At 35.8% G+C, this 19951-nt stretch overlaps 1 protein-coding gene across 1 annotated transcript; it reads left to right on the top strand.

Annotated features, from left to right (window-relative positions):
• The first annotated feature begins 4251 nt into the window (after positions 1-4251).
• Positions 4252-12517, top strand: LOC135220904 (cylicin-2-like). The gene is made up of 9 exons (XM_064258528.1): positions 4252-4372; positions 6889-7084; positions 7459-7500; positions 7746-7956; positions 8132-8393; positions 8562-8816; positions 9104-9244; positions 10781-10921; positions 11425-12517. The coding sequence occupies exons 2-9, from the start codon at positions 6889-6891 to the stop codon at positions 11584-11586; spliced, it is 1410 nt and encodes a 469-aa protein (XP_064114598.1). The 5' UTR covers positions 4252-4372; the 3' UTR covers positions 11587-12517.
• Positions 12518-19951: the final 7434 nt, after the last annotated feature.

The raw sequence follows: 19951 nt of genomic DNA, 5'->3' as shown, positions 1-19951 counted from the left end.
GAATATTGGCAAGGACTGACATCAAAACAAGAAACAAATGACGCTCAATGGCCGAGGGATTGTTCTGAGCACATTTTTTCCCCAACAAGCAACGAAGTTTATTTATCAAATACCATTACGTAATAATATCTACTGTAAGCTTTAGAAAAAAATGCACGGTAGTTACATTCTAGGTTTCTCCGACATTTATTGCAAACCAGTCTCTACAGTCAAGAGAATGACTATACTCTTTTTTTTTTTTTCATCTGTCCATCCGCCTGTGGTGTTTGCGCATGGTAACACTGAGTCCCGGGCTTTAAATAATATCCTATTTCGAATCTTAACGGTGTAATTAGCATACAGTAAATTATTAAAACACTTTTCAGTTGCAAATGTACAGCCAGATATTCTTTTATTTACCTAAAACTTAAACAAAGCGTAACTATTTACAGCCTGACGCAGTGATACGATGCGAAAACACCACAGGCGGATGGACAGATGGAAAATAAAGAGTATAGTCACATCTTCTATGTTTCTGTATTAGGCAAGGGTAGGCCAATTGCACCCTTGAATTGGGAACTCTTACACTTAGTTTCAGAAGAAAGAGTTTCAGACAGAGAATTCTAAAACAAGGCTTTAAAGATCAAGAGAGTTTGTCATAACTCATAATTTAATTGATCGCATAGCAAAGGTTAAAATATGTCATTAAAGATCATCTTAATCATAGGAGTGTTGCAATACAAAATAAAACTGTACAGTCATGAGAGTAACCAGAATACAAAAATTCACAGTAACATAGTTAATACTTTTACAGTCTCTAAAAGCAAAATAATTCAAAGACCCCATAAACTGATCCTAAAAAAATTAATACAACTCGTAAACCGGCTGACATAATGGAGCCCTTATATTATGCAGGAAGGCAGACGGTTCTTAATAGGTAGGTTATCTCAACTGGGGACCACAGTAATGACGGCTTGGAATTTCAAAGGAAGCAATGGAAACAGATTTAAGTAAAGAGAAAGGCAATTTCTTCATAATCCTCAGTGCAACCTTTCATCTCTAATGACAAAGTCGAAATGCATTCTTCGACTCAGAAAAGAAAAATAACAAAAGAAAGGAAAGTGCACCGGAACGCCCCCTCCAGCAAGGGAACTCGCGTCCAAGAATCCAGAAGCCCATGATAAAGAGGTCATGACACAGCCCGGGTTTCAGAACTTGTTTGCAAGGTTACCACCCGTTGAAGACAACAGCATGCCACATCTCGTATGCCATAGCTACCGCACATGGAAGAACAGGAACTCCCTTCAATCAGGCTACACTTACCGAAAAGTGAGAAAATGATATCTCAGATACCACGGACTTTTCCTCATGTCAAGAGATTGTTCCTAATTTTGCGGAGTTAGTAATTGTAACCTCGCAAAAAGAAAGCAGTCTAAACGTGGAGATTGATAGAGATGTCACTACTCAAAGTCTATTCAGGTTACGTCCGTTTTTAACCTTTAAAACAGCAACAATTATCTTGGCTCGTTTTCCCTCATTGATAATGTTTGGGTACAAACACAGCACCGAAAATGACTGCAGATTCCAGGCTAAGGAGAGAGAGAGAGAGAGAGAGAGAATCATAAAACTGAAAAATACATAAGAAGACTTCGACAGCAATCCATTCTCTAAAGTATGCACGCTCATCCTGGTCACGTTCAGTGGTCATGTTCAACGATTAGATATAAAAAATCAGAATTAATGGTTCTGTAACTCCCTAAACTGAGAAGAAAGGTAAATTCTGAAATCAACCACAACCGTAACTGCTCTGTGGTTAGGATGAAGTAAATGTATGTGACCCTGCTCGCACGTCCAGTGAAATACAGCAAATAATGAATCGAACGAGGCTGCATAAATAACACGAAGTATAATGATTCAAGTGACATTCAAAATATTTCTGTGTCAGTACAGTCCCATCAGCCAGTAGGGAGACCGCGTTATTTCCTTTTAGCGCTTGCAGTCAGGAATGTTAACAACTACGACCTGTACAAGACGAGAGACGTCATCACCCAGCACTGCCAGCTAATGCTTAAACTTGTCACACCTGCATAAGAAAGTTATTTGGCTCTCGATGAAACTCATTATCTCTGGATAGAGAATGATGTCGTTGCCCGTCCGGAAAGAGAAAGAAGTGTTAGCCACTGGAATGATTCCCTGACAGTATATTGCACTTCATAATAGGGATCTATCCAAGAGAGTGATCCCCACGAGATTTAGCCCGGAATATATCCACATTTACGGCGTGTTTAGTACAAGCCCAGTTGGGGATTACCGTAAAAATATAAACAAAAGACTGTAAATATCATAAAGATAATGACCCAAAGAAATATTACACAATCCTAGATAAGGACCACCGAAAACCCTTGGGGTCACTATCTAGGAAAGATCCCATAATAGCAGTTTTGAGATTGGCAATATAACTAGCCTCAATAATCCTACAACAAGAAAGTATTTATGGAAATTTTTAAAGTATAAAAAAGTTGTTAAAAACTATAATAAACTGTAACAGATGGACCGGATGAGGTTCTGTAGGGGCCCTCTAAACTGATCCGGGGTTGTTGGTGATGACTAACAATAATGATGAAAACCGTGCGAGGCAACACCATTCTCATACATATAGCTTATTACGACAATAACCAACGAGACACATTCTACTCAAATATAGAACACGGGGCTACATCAGTCACTGCATAACAATATCATACATGGCATCTCCCCTCCTAGAAATGCAATATATGACAATATGCCATCTTTCCCTGGTGATATTCCGCAAGATAATATCCATGACAATATCCATGAATTTCTGAAAATATCCAGAAAGACATCCTTTTTAGAATTATATGACAATATCCGCCGCCTCCGTGATAATATTACAGAAGACAATATCCACAAAACGCATGACAATATCCACAAAGATATGACAATATCCCACAAGACCTAAATAGCTCTCTGGATAATACGACACAAAACAGTGCCGCCAGCAGCCATGATAATAAGGCAGAACAATATGCCACATCCCACATGAGAGAATGGATCATATGCCACCCCACACGACTGGACAATATCCACCAGTTACAAGAAGACAATATACACTTCTGCAAACGGTACCACGACCATATCCTTCAGCTCAACAGAGACAAGAACCTACAGTGCTTCTCAATCATCTAGTTTTGCTGAAACAGTATCGTTGAACGCGACGATATTCCTGTTTTCGAAGCAGCACAACATCACAGCGGCTTCTTCTGCTTCGCTACGATGAGGAAGAAAAGAGTCTGTTAGAAGGGAAGACAATCGAATACAATATTGAAGCTTCCTTGAGCTTCCGAGAAATCCTCAGATGTGCCATAAAGGGAGAAATAAATACGCGAAATGAAAGATAAATGAAAAACTTTCTTCTGGGTTAGAGATACTTGGATTTCTTCATTGCGAGAACATATGGTTTGCTTTCCTTTACTCAGTTATCTACACTAAGTGTTTGGCTACACTACAGGGTTATAAGCATATATTTGCATCTTCAGTTTTGCAAACCCATTCCGGAATTGTTTTGAATGTATTGCACTTCTTCTGCGTCTGCTTTCACATAAATATAAATCAACTAAACGTTATTTTCTATTATAACATAAAGAGAGAGAGAGAGAGAGAGAGAGAGAGAGAGAGAGAGAGAGAGAAGAGATATACCCACACTCCCTACCCTTGCCGGATGATATCCACCACTGACTCCAGGAAGGAGCCTCAAGTCCAGATTCGGGAGGCGGGGCCATCAACTCTTCCAGCGCAGAATAACGAACGAAGGAACGAACGAACATAACCAGCGACCGCATTCAACTCATCCATTGCTACCGTCATAACAAACATACGCATTCACTAACAACACCTTTGCTTTTACTGCCCTACTTTGAAGTTAAACTTTGGGAGACGCTATCAATTTCACGGTATCGGTCCAAACTTCAACTGCAGATAAAAGCGATAGAATCTAAGAGTCTCGTATGCTGGACTTTGCAGATGAGTCGTTGCAGACGATAATATGTTCGGATGCCAATTGTTATGGGGATCATGTTCTGTTCTTCTCCATTACAGCTTTCCCCACCCCCATCCCCCGACAAAGGCGCCCCACGCACCTATTCCTCGGGCCCTCCGACTAACCCCGACCTCCCCCCAAGTGCTCATCCTCCTCCATAGGGAAGAGACTTAACTGTTCCTTCTGGGGTTTGACCTCAATATGAACAGGTTCCTGCACCGACAAAAGTTTCTCTTGTGTGAATTCTAAGTTGGCCTATTTCTGTAGTTCACCTATAAAACGAACCCCGATCGTTGACCAGCTTCAGTTATTCGGAGGACTCGGGAGTGTAAAGAGGTGCGTAGTAAACAGTGACTGTAGAATATTGTCAGTGAGTTGCCGGCTTGACTGCCAACTGGTGAGGCATATTGTCCGGGACTTGACGTCTGGTTCGTCAAAAGGAAACTGTTCGCGGCGCTTGACCCCCGATATGATGGGAGTCATTATCATCATCATCTGTGTCCAATGGATCTACTTTGGAAAAACCTTATCATTGCGTTCACATAACTTTGCCTTAAAATAACGACGTTCTTACTCGGACGAAAAACTAAATTGTTTCGCTAACGATTACAAACACAGAAAATACTGGACTCGGCTCACTCCAGAACCGTTTCGCACAAAATGTATTGTATAGAAATCCAGGGGTAATTAGCAAACGTTCAAACAATGATTGCTGAGAGATGCATTACTTTTACGTATTCCGAAGACATTGCGACACCTGGCAGAATAATTGTGTAGATTGTTGTACTTTGTTTTGCTGTTTTGCTAACGGAGGTTACTAGCAAAAGAATTGTCGTTTATGTAATTGCTCTTATATATATATATATTATAATATATATATATATATATATATATATATATATATATATATATATATATATATGATAGATGAGAGATAGTAACTTGCAATATTAGCACGTTCAAGCTTTTATGATAATAATTTTTAAAAAAATTTCAGTGTTCAATTTCAGAAGCTATACAGTTTAATATCATTCAAATCATAGCCGATATCTTATGAAATGTTACTTTTCACTTTGCTAATTCATTGCCGCATTTCGTAAATAATGCCAGGATTGAACCTAGCATTTAGTTCAAAATCGCGTAATGGCTCAAATGTTATGTCAGTCCCTTGTGCAGTTATCAAGAAGTTTGGCAGAAAAAAAGAAGCTACAGATTTCATATGCTATATTCCTGATAGATTTTATTTTTGCATCGTTAATATACATAGAAATTTAAGAACAAAATATCTCTTAACTGTATATATATATATATATATATATATATATATATATATATATATATATATATATATACAATATTTATGTTTGTATATATATATATATATATAGTATGTATGTATGTACGTATGTGTGTACGTACCATCGATCGTGCACATGCTCAAGCCGGGACCCAGAGTAACTGTAAATCTGAAAAAGAGCCAAATAGTTGTGATAGCCTAGTTCCTTAGGCTATGAGTCAAGTTATCAGAACAAAAGTCTGTTATGCAATGCATACCCATCTCTCTCAAATCTCTCGCTCTCTTCTCTCCTCTCACTCATTTTAATGGCAGAACGGGCATCCTATGTTTCAAATATTGTGCAAGAGCGGTAGATACCATTTCTATTTTCATAAGATTGAGAAAATACATGATGTATTTTTTTATAGATCCGCCTGTTGTTGGGGTAAATAAACTCCTGCATGATTCACCCTAAACAGGAGACGACAATTACGTCCTGCATTTTGTTTTTCTTTGATATTTTCTTGTAATGGCTAGAATAAAAAAAACCCTTCAACTGAAAGACGAACTTACACACCAATAATACACATATAATATATATATATATATATATATGTGTATATATATATATATATATATATATAATATATATATATATATATATATATATATATATATATATATATATATATATATGCGAGTGTCTGTATACGCTCGTGCATGTGTTACCTTTTAAGTAAGCTTTTATAGTAAATATTTTTTCTCATTACATCCAGTTGCTTGCATATATATATATATATATATATATATATATATATATATATATATATATATATATATATACGTATATATATATATATATATATATATATATATATATATATACATATAATATATACATGTATATATACAAACATATATATAATATTGGTGTAAATACATTATATATGAAAAGTCGCGCAAGTGCAAATAAGAACACTTTTGTGCTTGTGTATAAACATTTGTAAGCGCCAGTATTTTTACACGTACGAATAGACAATCCCCATTATGAAGATACGCATTACATAACACGATGAAAACCAAAGTTCAAATGAAGAAAAAACAGAATAAAGAAAACAGTCACGATTTCGAATTCTCTGGTATAAAAAGTACAAAAAGACGTCGTTTCATTGTTACAGATTAAGAACAAGTCAGCGAGTTTATTTCAAATGATATTAAGTTCTTTCATATTTTCTTTCATATATTTAAGAATAAAGACACAGATATCTATAAAAATGTACAAACAAGCGGAAGTACGCTCACTATACTTACACACACACACACACACACACACACACACACACACACACACACAACACACACATATATATATATATATATATATATATATATATATATATATATATATATAGCTATATATATACATATGAACAGAATATACATCCGGTACGTGTATTGAATACATATGCACTTGCGTTGCATACACATTCATATATACACGAACATGCACAAGCAAACAGCATATTAGGCACGTCATTACATCACTCGTCAATATCTCTTGTTGCTTCTTCCTCAGATGCGTTGCCTTCTGCTCGCCGTGGTGGCGGGTCTGGCGGTCTTTGCCGTCCAGATTCGTGCCCAAGAAGCCGCCCCTGTAGACGCAGACCCCGTCGGCGAACTCTCCGACGAAGCCTTTGACGACGACGGAGTCCTTGACATAAAGAATGAAGAGATGGCCCGAATGCTGGCTGACCTTTTCGACGACGGTGATTGTAAGCAGTCGATCTCTTTATTTGTCTACCATTTTTGTCTTAGAGTCATTCATTCAATTATGGGAAAATGGACAAATCTCTTTTATTTCAAAACTACATTATTAAATACAATGGAATTTTATAGCTAGTGACGACGTGTGTTTAATCAGCCACGGTGAAAATGATAACTTTGACACGAAGGAGGTATACAATATGTATTATTAAGACCAGAAATAGTTGGTAAATGCGGCTTAATAGTCAGTCATGCACGCTCGTTTTCGTGCGTTTGTGTTTGTGCATGGAGCTGTCCATGCAAATACATGTGCGAGTATGTGAGAGATAGCGATACAGAGGTGGACAGTGGATTAAGATAAGTACTCTTTTCTCTCCTACAGTTGCTGAAGCCGAGGAGGAACGCCAAAGTAACCGTGAAGCTCGTAAGTATTAGCCTGATTCAACCATTATTGATATTTCTGCATTACTTGGTCACACACATGAAAATCTACATCACGTTCATCGGAGCATCATCAAACCTATTTTAAATCCTGAATGATCTTGTTTCGCCCTGTTCCTATGAAATATTTTGCTACTGATATGCAACCAAACGGAGGTACACACACGTGTCTCTGTCTTAGTTTTATTTTCGGTATCCGAGATCATTTGTTGTCGTTGCGCTTTGCAGGTGCCCGCGGGGAAAATGTCAAGGAAAGCGTCGGCGAGGAAAAGGCTGTTTCCATTGACGCCAAAGACCAGGCTCGTTACAACAACTTCATGGACACCTTCCTTCGTAGACTCAACTTATACGCCCGCAGCCAGTTCGACCCTCTTGTGGTTGGACTGAGCAAAAAGGACAAAAAGGGCGGCAAGCCTTCGAAGTCAAAGGATAATAAGAAGTGAGGGAAATAACTTGACATCGGTGACTCATGAAATATAACAGGGAAATTGGCTCTGCCAGTCCGCATTCATGAAATTTAAAGGGGAAATTAATTTTATCGGCCTTTGTTCATGTTCTCTGTAATAACCTTTCGGTTTGCTCTTTTAACTAACAATTCCTCTCGTGTCCTGCAGGAAGAGATCAGGTAATAAAGGCAAAAAATCCGAAAAAAAACCTGGCAAGGACAAGAAGAAGGGAAAGCATCCAAGGAATCTTAATTTAGACGAGGTCGACCTAGGTGTTCCAGAAGTGCCAGAGGTGGCGCACCATGAAGTTGAAGGGGAGGAACCTGTCCATGAAGTTGAGAAGAGGGAAGTGGAAGAAATCGTAGCCTTTGAGATTACTGAAGAAGAGGAAGACGAGGATGAACTTGAGGAAGACGACGAAGTCGAAGAGGTCAGTAACCTTGTCAGGGAAAGTCAATTATTCTCCAAGTAACCTGAAAATGACTTAGGTCAACTTACATTGTCGCTTTCTGTCAGGACACTGTAAAAAAAACTATAGATAATGTATAAAACAAAGATTTTTTCACCACATTAGGTCTAAATTTATAATCCTTTCCAGGAATCTCTCGTCCGAGTTGCCCGCGAAGCCGAAGAAGAGGATCCCGCTAACCAGGATGAAGTCTCCCGTCGTGGTACGCCAGCTAAGAGCAATAAGAAGGGTGCTGCCAAGAAAGGAGGCAAGAAGGGAGGAAAGAAGAAGAAAGGAGGCAAGAAGGGAGGAAAGAAGAATCCCAAGAAGGCTGGAAAGAAGGGAAAGAAATCTGGAAAGAAAGGCGGAAAGAAATCCAAGAGATCAACAAAGGGTTCATCAAAGGTAAGCAAATGAGCGAAACAAGTTTCTAACCTGGCCAACCTTCATCTTGCCTTTGTCATGATAACCCATTCAGTACATTCTATGTTCTCAACAAAATCTTGTAATTTAAGAAATTTAAAGTTAATGATTAATGAGCTATTAGTCTATTAGTCATTCAGAGTTCTCACTTCTTTCTACAAGTTCTGGAAATCCTTTGCCGAAGTTTCATCACTGTGATCTCGGGCAGGGGAAAAGACATTCAGGGTGGAATGACCAGGTCATTTTCGTAATATTGTTTTTCGTTACAGCCACGCACCTCCCGAGCCACCGTCAAAGGTATCGCTTCTCTTCAGCGACAAGGCGACGTTATTGTCGTCAACAAGAAGGGAGGAAAGGAAATGAGGGCCAAGTTCACCCTTGGACCAGTTGAGCTTTCAATGAACAGAAAAGTAAGTAGTAGTCTAGTTCTTCCGGTCTAACCCAAATTTAGAGAAATTGAAGAAGGTAATAACAAAAAAACATGGAATTCTCTCATTTCCAAAGATGATTTGAATATTCAAGTAAGGAAAAAAAGGAAAATCGTGGTCCTGTAGGACTAGAGAAAAGTTTTCCTGAATACGAACAAAAATTCCAATAGTTTTTAACATGTACTCTAAACGCAAGAAATCACAGTCAAAGCAATATTTGATCATATTGCAAAAGAAGTTAAAATATGTAAATGAGCACCAACTTCAGACTTGTAATGACGTAAGCAATATTTCCCGTTCCATAATAAAACTGTATTTTTCACTGGGTATCGAAGAAATCGTCTGACAATTATCAAGCCCTATGAATTATACTAAAGAAGAATCCAAGACTCGTTTTGAGATAAAACATATGGGAAATCTTTTTAAATGGCATTTCTTTTTTTAACAGATTTTATACTAATGCTTCGCAAACCCTGAATCTGAAATTACTAATCATTTACAACCTGAGCGGATTCGTCACGCTTGACTTAACCTTGATTATCGCCAATGAACTGAATGGCATATTATCAATTGTAAACTAAACTGATTCACAAGCATAACTTACACTTATTAACCAGCCGGAAGATAATTAGTTAACTAGTAATGGCCAATGCTGGATCTTTATCCTTAATGGTTATATAAACATAATCACTAATAAAAAAACCAAACTAAATTAATAGTTATTATATAAAGTAACATCTTAATTAAACTATTTCAAAACCCGCCAGTCGGTGGTCATAACGAAAATAAGTTCACAAGTAAATAATAAAACTGGCTAAACTTAATGTAACAACTATTAACTGAAATGGCATCGCCCGTATAACCTAAACTATCTTACTATCTTACTAACTATAACCTAAACTGGTCAAGAGGTAATAACTTAAACCAAATCAATAAACTGTTCAGCACACTCAACCAAACTAACCAAGTAATAAAATATTAATATGAATCCTGGGTTATCATATGAAAGGATGAACCATTCACGAAATAAATTTATCTATCTGCAGCTTTATAAACATAAACTTAAACGTTAATTAGAAGGGATAAACCACAGATAAACAAACTAACTAATTAAACAGAGACATAAACTAGATTAAGAGTAATAATAAAGATTGAATTGTTAGTAACTAAAACCAATTAAAAATAACGCCTTAATTTGATCAAGTAAACACTGTGAAACTGTTAAATCCTGAAATTCGTAAACTTTAACTAACTTACCATAAATTCAGCTGGGTACCCCAGTAATATATCTAAACTACCACTAGGTTGCAGAATTAAATTAGCTGTAATATAACATAAACCTTTCTATGACTCACCTCGCGTAAAGCAGTTACAGGTTTGGACACTTATTTGTTTTCAATTTCTTTCAAATTTATATGGTTTAATGCATATACTACATAATAAAGTGAAGCCAAATCAGTCACTTAGAAATGTCCCTCTGAAACTAACCCTTCACTTTTTTCTTATCTACGCATTCAGTTCGGACAGGGGAAATCCGCCTTGCTGAGAGAAGCCAAGGCCACCACACCCGAAATCACAGGTAAACTTTCCCTCCTCGTGTCCCGGAGTGGGAAGGCCAAGGTTACCAACCTCTACATCGCCCGCCCATCCATCGTCCAGGTGTGTATGAGGTTTATACTTTTGTTCGCCTTCCAGTTATACTTACGCTCGTCGTAGGTAGCCTGGAACATCAGTATTTTCAGTAGCAAACAAGTTTCCAATAACACCTATGAGAGTCTTAGGTATCATTTTCAGTAGAAAAAAAAAAAAAAAAAGGTTTCCAATCTTAGCTAGCCTGGAACCTCAGGAACTTCAGTACAAAAATTTGTGTAAGACTCATTTTTGCTCTCATTTGAGTCCCTCCAGCTCCGGAAGTTTCCAGTAACACTTACGGAAATCGTGGGTAGCATAAAGCAAATGACTTACGTAGAAGAAATTGTATAAGGTTCATTTTTGTTTTCCTTCTTTAATCCCTAGTTCTTGGAGTTTCCAGTTACGCTTGAGCGCGTCGTAGGTACCTTGGCATATCAGTAATTTCAAAAGAAAAAAATTGCAGAATTGGTTAATAATGATTGGATATAATAACCTCTCTTTTTTTCATTCTTGCCCGTTTCTTTCCACAGGTGGACGGAACCATTCACAAGACAACGAAGGGCGGCAAGAACGACAACAACTTCATGGAGAACTCCCTCAACAAGATCTCCCCCATCGCCAGCAAGAAGCTGAAGATCGCCAGCCGCAAGATCCTCTCTGCTGGTGAAGCTAAGAGCAACCCAGAAGTGTAGAAAGATTTTTTTTTATCTAATACCATTCCAAGAAGAACATGGAAGCAGTTGTCTCGTGAATCAACGAATTTCCATTTTCCCCTACATTTCACAGATGACTTTATTGTTAAAAGAATCGCCAATCCTAAATTAAGAACAAAACCAAATGGCTGGGAATGAAGCCGTTTTACCTTATAAATTTTATCATTCTGTTGTTTTAACTCTCAGGGTTTATTTCGTTCACTGAATTTTATTTTGTTAAATTATTTCTGTTATAGCTGATCTCACGTTGATCGTTTATTGTTTTCGGCCTTTAATCTCTTCTCCTGGTTACTCCTAATCAATGCTCAATTGCTCTCCTCTTAAAAAAATAATAAATATCACCTAAAAAAAGTCAGAAAACTACAAAAGAAAAAAAAGAAAAGAAGAAGAAGAAGAAGAAGCGCCAGATCCTCTTCAGAACGTGCACTTCTGAAGATCTTCTGACAAGTTGACCTCAAAGGCAACCGACCCAAAGCTCTTGACCTCTGGATTATGATTACGACCGCCGCCGTACTCTCTCTCTCCAAGCTCTCTTGAATTCATCCCCTGATTAGGAAGACGAAGAAGATGGAAAAGATGAAAAGAAAGAAGAAGAGAAACGAAGGCCTTCGGCGAGATTCCTTGCGAATCCTATTACAAATCCTATTACAATGCTGCCGCATTTATAGGACTTCAGAAGGACTCTCCCGCACAGAGGTTGACTTGAAGAGGCCAAAAAGGGAGATGGTACAAAGGACTCTGACGCATCGGTCTGCCATCAAAGAAGAAACTTGACGATACAGTGAAATATCGATACATTGTCTCTTGCCCCACATTTGCTCTGCAGCCCACAGCGAGCTGGTTCTCGCATCATTATATTTATTTGTTATTAACTTATTGTTATATTATTAATAAAGTAGGTTAAGTATAACACTAGGATTTTAATAACCTGAAAGAAATAGCAACGGAAATCAATTCAGCTGAACCTCAACAATATTAGGTACTAATGCTCTCTTGTTTGAATTCCTTATGAATACAACTGATAAACAATATTGTATTTGTAACCAGAACAAAGGAAGAGTAAAGAAAAAAGTCGGTTGGCGCATTGAAAGTGAAGAAAAAGGAAACACATGAAACATTTCAGTCATGTTTTTTTTATATGAAAATCGACAGGGATACCAATTAATATGCTCCCTATACCAGGATTAACTGATTGACTGACCTTGTATACAACGACTATAGTCGTTCTCGACCCCGGTTCTTGTAGCTTGGGACGAAAGGGAGAAGAGCATAGTGTGAAAACAGAAAATTACCTTACCTTAACCCTTAAACGCCGAAGCGGTAAAAAAAAAATGTCTCCCGTGTGCCGGAGGTGTTTCAGAGTGAGCGCCGAAGCAGAAAAAATATTTTTTTCAAAAATTCACGCGCGCTTAGTTTTCAAGATTGAGAGTTCATTTTTGGCTCCTTTTTTTGTCATTGGCTGAAGATTAGTATGCAACCATCAGAAATGAAAAAAATTATCATTATCATATATAAATAATGCGATATATGATAGCGCAAAAACGAAATTTCATATCTAATTGTATTCAAATCGCGCTGTGCGCAAAACGCTTAAAGGTAAACGAGTTACTTCTTTTTCGTTGTAATGTACACTAAATTGCGATCATTGTGGTATATAACACATCGTAAAACGATATAAAAGCAACACAGAGAAAATATATCACAAAATAATGCATGAATTCGTAACGCACGGACGTAAACAGATATTTTTTTTCATAAATTCACCATAAATCTAAATATTGTCCTAGAGAGTTCCAATTTCTTTCAAAATGAAGACAAATGATTGAATATTACTATACTGTAAGAATATTAGCTTACAAATGCAGTTTTCGACCATATCTGACTAGGTAAAGTTGACCGAATGTCGAATTTTTTATATATATATTTTTTTGATATGCAATTATTTCGGAAATAAGAAAAGCTACAACCTTCAAATATTTTTCGTTTTATTCTACATGAAAATTGCGCACATTTTCATATATAAAAACTCTATGAAATGCCTAATATGAAACGGAGCAAATATTCCGAGAATGGAACGTACGCATTTTTTTTTCGGAGATTTGTGGCTGAGAATCTGCGTGCTGAGAGAAGGAAAGATTTTTTTTTTTTAAATTCACCATAAATCTAAATATTGTGCTAGAGACTTCGAATTTGTTTCAAGATGAAGATAAATGACTGAATATTACTAGACTGTAAAAGTTTTAGCTTACAATTGCGTTTTTCGACCATTTCGGTAGAGTCAAAGTTGACTGAACGTGGTTTTTTTCTATTTATCGTGATTTATATGCAAATATTTCAAAATGAGAAAGGCTACAACCTTCAATTATTTTTTATTGAATTCTACATTAAATTGCGCACATTTTCATATAAAAACTTTATGAACGGATAATTTAAAATGGTGCAAACATTACCACAATCCCCCCGCACGTATGATTTTTTCGGAAGAGTACCAGCGCGGACGTAAAGAAAATGTTATTTTTTTCATAAATTCACCATAAATCGAAATAGTGTGCTAGAGACTTCCAATTTGTTGAAAACTGAAGGTAAATGCTTGAATATTACTAGAATATAAGCGGTTTAGCTTACAATTGCGTTTTTCGACCATTTCGGTAGAGTCAAATTTGACACCGAAGGTTGAAAATTTGTCACTTATCATTTTTAATATGAAAATATTTCAAAATTGATAAAAGCTACAACCATGGGTTGTTTTTAGTTGTATTGTGCATGAAATTGCGCACATTTTCATATATAAAACTTTATGTAACGGCTAATTTAAAATGGTACAAACATTACCACAATCGCATGTATGATTTTTTCGGAAGAGTTACCGCGCGGACGTAAGGAAAAAGTTTTTTCATAAATTCACCATAAAATCGAAAATATTGTGCTAGAGACTTCCAATTAGTTGCAAAATTAAGTTAAATGATTGAATATTACTAAAATATTAGAGTTTTAGCTTACAATTGCGTTTTTCGACCATTTCGATAGAGTCAAAGTTGACCGAAGGTTGAAATTTTGGCACTTATCGTTATTTATATGAAAATATCTCAAAACTGATAAAAGCACAATCATGAGTATTTTTTTGTTGTGTATTTTCATAAAAATGCGCAACATTTTCATATATAATACTTCATGTAACGGCTAATTTAAAATGGTACAAAAAGTTATGTCAAAGTGACGAAATAATTTCCGAGATGTGTCACAGATACTTTTAGTGCGGCAAGAAAGAAATTCGCGCTTGCGCGCCTGCGTAACGATTGTAAACAAAACAACACCTTGATCCGTGAACTCCCAGCATCCCCCAAGGCGTGTGATTCAAGAGTTTTGCGGCTGGTAGACCTAAAAGTATTTTTCCTGCGAATTTTTAAAAAACTTTTGTATGTCGACGTAAAATACGTCCAGTCGGCACCGAGAGACAAAAAAGAAATGTCGACGTAAAATCGTCCAGTCGGCGTTTTTTAAGGGTTAATTCAATGATCACTAATTCTCATGACTCATTTTCAACTGGTGCACATTCATGTTTAAGTTAGCTTGGTTTCAAGTTTTGTACTTTAATGAAAATATCGTTTCAGAAACCCCAGGTCAAAGATATTTTTGGTATAGTGGTAAAACTGGTCAAATAAAAAAAAATGAAGATAGGAAGTGCTATAGCGAATAAAATTCACAAATCAGGATGATTTGCTCTATTCCACATACAGATTTTTATCTTACTGTCAAAACTCTCACATGTCTATTTTTAACATCTGTCCTAATCCTACAGTTCTTCCATCATTAAGCTTTCTGTTATCTGTTTTACTTTCTCATTGAAATTTTACCATGTTCTTTCCCTGGTATGCTGAGTAACATTATGAACTTATAATTTTTGAAGTTTCATGTATTACCTTTTATTCTTTCATAAAGAAACATAAGGAAACTTTTTGAACCTTTTAAGTTTCCTAACACGTTTTTCCAAAAAATTCATCAATTACTTGTCACATTCTAATCACTTACTCGATCTGGTGTGAATGTTTAAGAATATTTGTTATTGAACTAAATATCATAACCAAACAATATCACTATTATTCAAGAAAAATTAATTTAATTTACTTCCAGTTTCAGTAGCAGGATGTCAGCACGAGGCAGTTTATAAATAATATAAATTAATTTTTTGTAAATTTTTTGACATATGCAAACTTTATACTCTCTGGTCAATAACTCAATAACTTTTCCACTGTATTCCACTTATTCTTTCATCAATTCTTTGAGTCTCTCCATTCTTCCACTTCCTAATTGTTCCACTTCCGTCCTCAACAGTCACCTTTACATGCATTTTCATGCTTACTATAATAACCCCTCTCCTTTAGCCTCATTCAGTTCTGCCTCTCTTCTATTGTCCACTTTCCCCAAATCCTCAAAACAAACACACACGCATACATATATACATACAGACATTAATACATACATACATACGTACATATATATATATATATATGTGTGTGTGTGTGTGTGTGTGTGTGTGTGTATACATATAAACACACATGTATGTATGTATATGTATAGATATCGCCGTGGTGTGCTCTGTTGTGAGTGTGTTCATATGTATGTTAGCGTGCTTTAGTGCGTGTTTAACATTGCCTACCTAAGAGCACAGAAATAAGTAGGTTAGACAACCCATTTATAAAATAAGAAGACAGAGATACAGACTTGAATAAATGGAAGTGCATTTAAAAATTTGTGTTGACAGTTACGACAGTCAAATACAGCGTATCTGTGAAAACTATACGTTTCAAAGAGATATAAAAAGTACTGAAATAAACTTTATGCTATGCAACAGTAAAACGAAGCAAAAAATGAGAGAAAGATAAACATGGCCACAAGTTGTAGATACAATTATCTAATCAATGTAAGAGACAGAAAAGCCAAATAAAACACTAGACAATATCGACAGATCTTGGATAATCTATTCTTAAGTATATATACTTTTTGCCACTTAAAAATCCCCTTTTTTCTTAAATCCCGCAAACTGCCCGAGTAACACAGAACTATAAAGCTCTATTATCATTAAGTTGGTTTACATAACGACCTTTTTCAATGAAACAACTATGCAAGTAGCTGTTAAAAACAAACTGTAACTCTGCTAAAATTCCAGTGAGAATTTCTTCCAGTTAACAACGAAGCCGATGCAACGTTTTTTCTTCAATTTTTCGCCAGTCTCTTATTATTTTTTGTTTTGTTTTATTTTATGACTGTTATTAAGGATTACATAGCTTAAAACATATAAACACACACACACACACACACACACACACACACACACACACACACACACATATATATATATATATATATATATATATATATATATATATATATATATATATATATATATATATATACTATGTGCATACACACACACAAGGATAAATAAAGAATTTCTTACTGAACGTAAGCGGGCTTTATTATGATGTTCCTTTTTGGATATATCAATAGTTTTCTCATAATATTACATGAATCATTACAGTCCCAACCCCGCCTCCAACCAAATAAAGCTATCAAGTACCTCTGTTCAATTAAAATACGGTTAAAGAGACGAAGCACTTGAAACTCAACTCCTATTAATTAATTACGTATGCAACGCTGGTTCGCAATGTATCGTCAAATTTTTCTTACGAAGTAAACGTATGATTGTTTATTTATTTATTTATATATCTATTTATTTTACAAAAGTAGATTTTGGATTTGAATGAAATACCTGACAAATATAATTATGGTCTCTATTGCAACAACTTTTTTTTTAATGTTTTCATCAAGTCTCACCTTGTTTAAAGTTTGCAATCCGAGGATGTGACAGTTTTTCATTTTCGTACAATCTTCCAGTCTCTAGAACGGCCCACCCTAAAGGTTTCGGTTATATTTATATGGTATTTTAAGGTTTTAAAGGTAATAAATGGGTTCCACCATTTTTGTGTCTGTAAATGTTCTTATTTCCTCTTACTTTTATTCTATCCTTACGCTTCTTTAAACTTAAATTTTCTTGAGATATAACCAAATGTTCGTATATCGTTTTTGTATTAGTCTTGTAAGATTATCTATAGTAGTCTTATAATTTATTAGTCAGGGCTGTTAGGAGGGATAATAGGGTGTTTGGATCAGACTGTTGCAAAAGCACCAAATTTGGACCATATAATCCTCATATACTAAATATTGATTTCTGCCGGGAGCCAAGACATAGGAGGCCTGGGGACTGAGTAATATTGAGATGAAACAATAGATGCCCTCTCTTGATTAATTCCAGTATTTTTCAATTATAAGCCATTAGTTTTGAAAAGCGTACAATTTCAGATGTTTTAGATCTTCCGATGTATTACAATATCAATAATTTTTTAGGAGAATGTTATAATAGGATCATGAAAAGGGGCAATTAATAGATTTTTATAAAAAAAATAGATGGATTATACATATCAAAATATGGTACAAAATTTTCATAATGAATTAAAAAATGTTTTACTCTTTAATCTCATGAGATTAATGAAAATCAAAATACTTTATAATTTGTTAAATGTTCTCAACAGAAATTTGCAACTGATAAAAATAAGTTGACTAGCGTCTTCTCTTACAACAATGTTCAAAATACTTCAGAGTCGATTTTTAGAATTGAATCTTGTAAGATATTTATGCATTTCAAATATCACTTGTAACTAAACTAATTCGAAACCATATGCCAAAAAAAAGGAGTGGGGGGGGGGGGGGGGGGGTGGGGGGGGGGGGGGCCATTTACCAGATTTTTATATAGAAAAAAATGGCTTATGCATATTATATCAAAGTTGAAAGGACAAATTTCATAGTGAACACAAAAATGTTACAATTAAATTTTTTTTTTAAATCTCATTAAACTAATGGGAAATCAAAATACTTCCTAAACTGTTAAATGTTCTTAACATAGCAATTGAAAAAAAGCTAGACTAGCGTGTTTGTTTACAAATCATTAGATTTGAGTTTTACTGTTGAATACTGAAAGACATTCATGAATTTTAGATAATATTAGCAATAGCTACACTACTTCGCAACCATAAGAAAGAAATAATAATAATAATAATAATAATAATAAGAATAATAATAATAATAATAATAATAATAATAATAATAATAATAATCAATATTTACAATATAACTTAAAGGTGATGTAGATGAATGTATGTATTTTCATGTACAACTGAATTCATCGTCCTAAATTTACTAAACATAATGACATTCACTTTAGAGACAAAAACCATGTCGCCTTCATCACCATTATTATTGCATCAGCCTTCACACTTACAGAGGCTGGTGCATCTCACAATAGCCCCGTTGCACTTACATCGTCCTGCACGGGACTTGACACAACTGCAAAGCAATAATACCGAACAGGCAGATGAGTACTCCATAAGGGTACTACATGAGGGTTGCCATTCACCTTTGTCATCTTTCCGCTAACCCCAACCTTTGAAATCAGGGATAGTTTGCATAGGGACATTTGCTTTTACTCCAGAAAAAGCTTGCTTGTAATAGTGCCCGTTTCACATGTTGGAACAGTGCCGCCTGGGCTGGTGAGATATTCTCCAAAGACCTGCATCCGGTTGTAAATAACTGATATCTTGCTTCATTTACATCTACTGCATTGCATCACTTCTTGTACACAAGTATAACTAAGCGTTCAATTCTGTTTATATGAGGCTCTGTGTTAATGAGCGTAGGATCATTTGTCAAAGCAATCAGTGTGTCAGTGAGGTCTGGAGTGCAATTCCAAGCTGACGTTTTTCCGTGTATAAGAAAGAGAGATTTATCACAACCAGTGAGGCCATAGAATAAGGGAAGTGCTAAACATGTCGCTTGTCCAAGACCTGAACATAGATGATGAATTGAAATATCTCGATATTTTTCCAAGTGCTAAAACCTACCCTAAGCTCTTTTAGACCAATGGTCATGAAATGACAGGCAGCCAATACTACAATTTCACTATCAACAGCACCAATATATGTTGCACTGTGCCCCTTTTTTCTGCTTGTGCTAAATGAACAAAGATCCTGGTGTCAGCTTCAGTTTGGTTGCATGGCTGCAGATCAGCTAGGGAGCTCTTTGTCAAGGTAAGTACTGAAGAGAAGTTTGCCATTCATATCATATTTAACAATGTTACTTCTTAAGGACAAGAAAAGTTCCTTCTTGTTTTCAACATTTTTCAGGAATCCATTCCAGTCACTTGGAATTTTTATGCCTCCATCACCAATGCTTGTTCTAGCAGTTGTCCCACGACGAAGTTGTGCCTGTGACTTTAGGTTATCTTTATCTG

Source organism: Macrobrachium nipponense, chromosome 2 (genome assembly GCF_015104395.2).
Source record: "Macrobrachium nipponense isolate FS-2020 chromosome 2, ASM1510439v2, whole genome shotgun sequence".
In the NCBI taxonomy this organism is placed as follows: Eukaryota; Metazoa; Arthropoda; class Malacostraca; order Decapoda; family Palaemonidae; genus Macrobrachium; species Macrobrachium nipponense.
The sequence above is the reverse complement of the archived record's forward strand: the minus strand, read 5'-3'. Positions and strand labels throughout refer to the sequence as shown.

Excerpts from the sequence above, each read along its gene's own strand:
- LOC135220904 (XM_064258528.1), top strand. The coding sequence starts at position 6,889 with ATGCGTTGCCTTCTGCTCGCCGTGGTGGCGGGTCTGGCGGTCTTTGCC. Across the intron at positions 9,245-10,780 it reads AGCTTTCAATGAACAGAAAA|TTCGGACAGGGGAAATCCGC; the intron begins GTAAGTAGTAGT and ends CTACGCATTCAG. Across the intron at positions 10,922-11,424 it reads CCCGCCCATCCATCGTCCAG|GTGGACGGAACCATTCACAA; the intron begins GTGTGTATGAGG and ends TTCTTTCCACAG.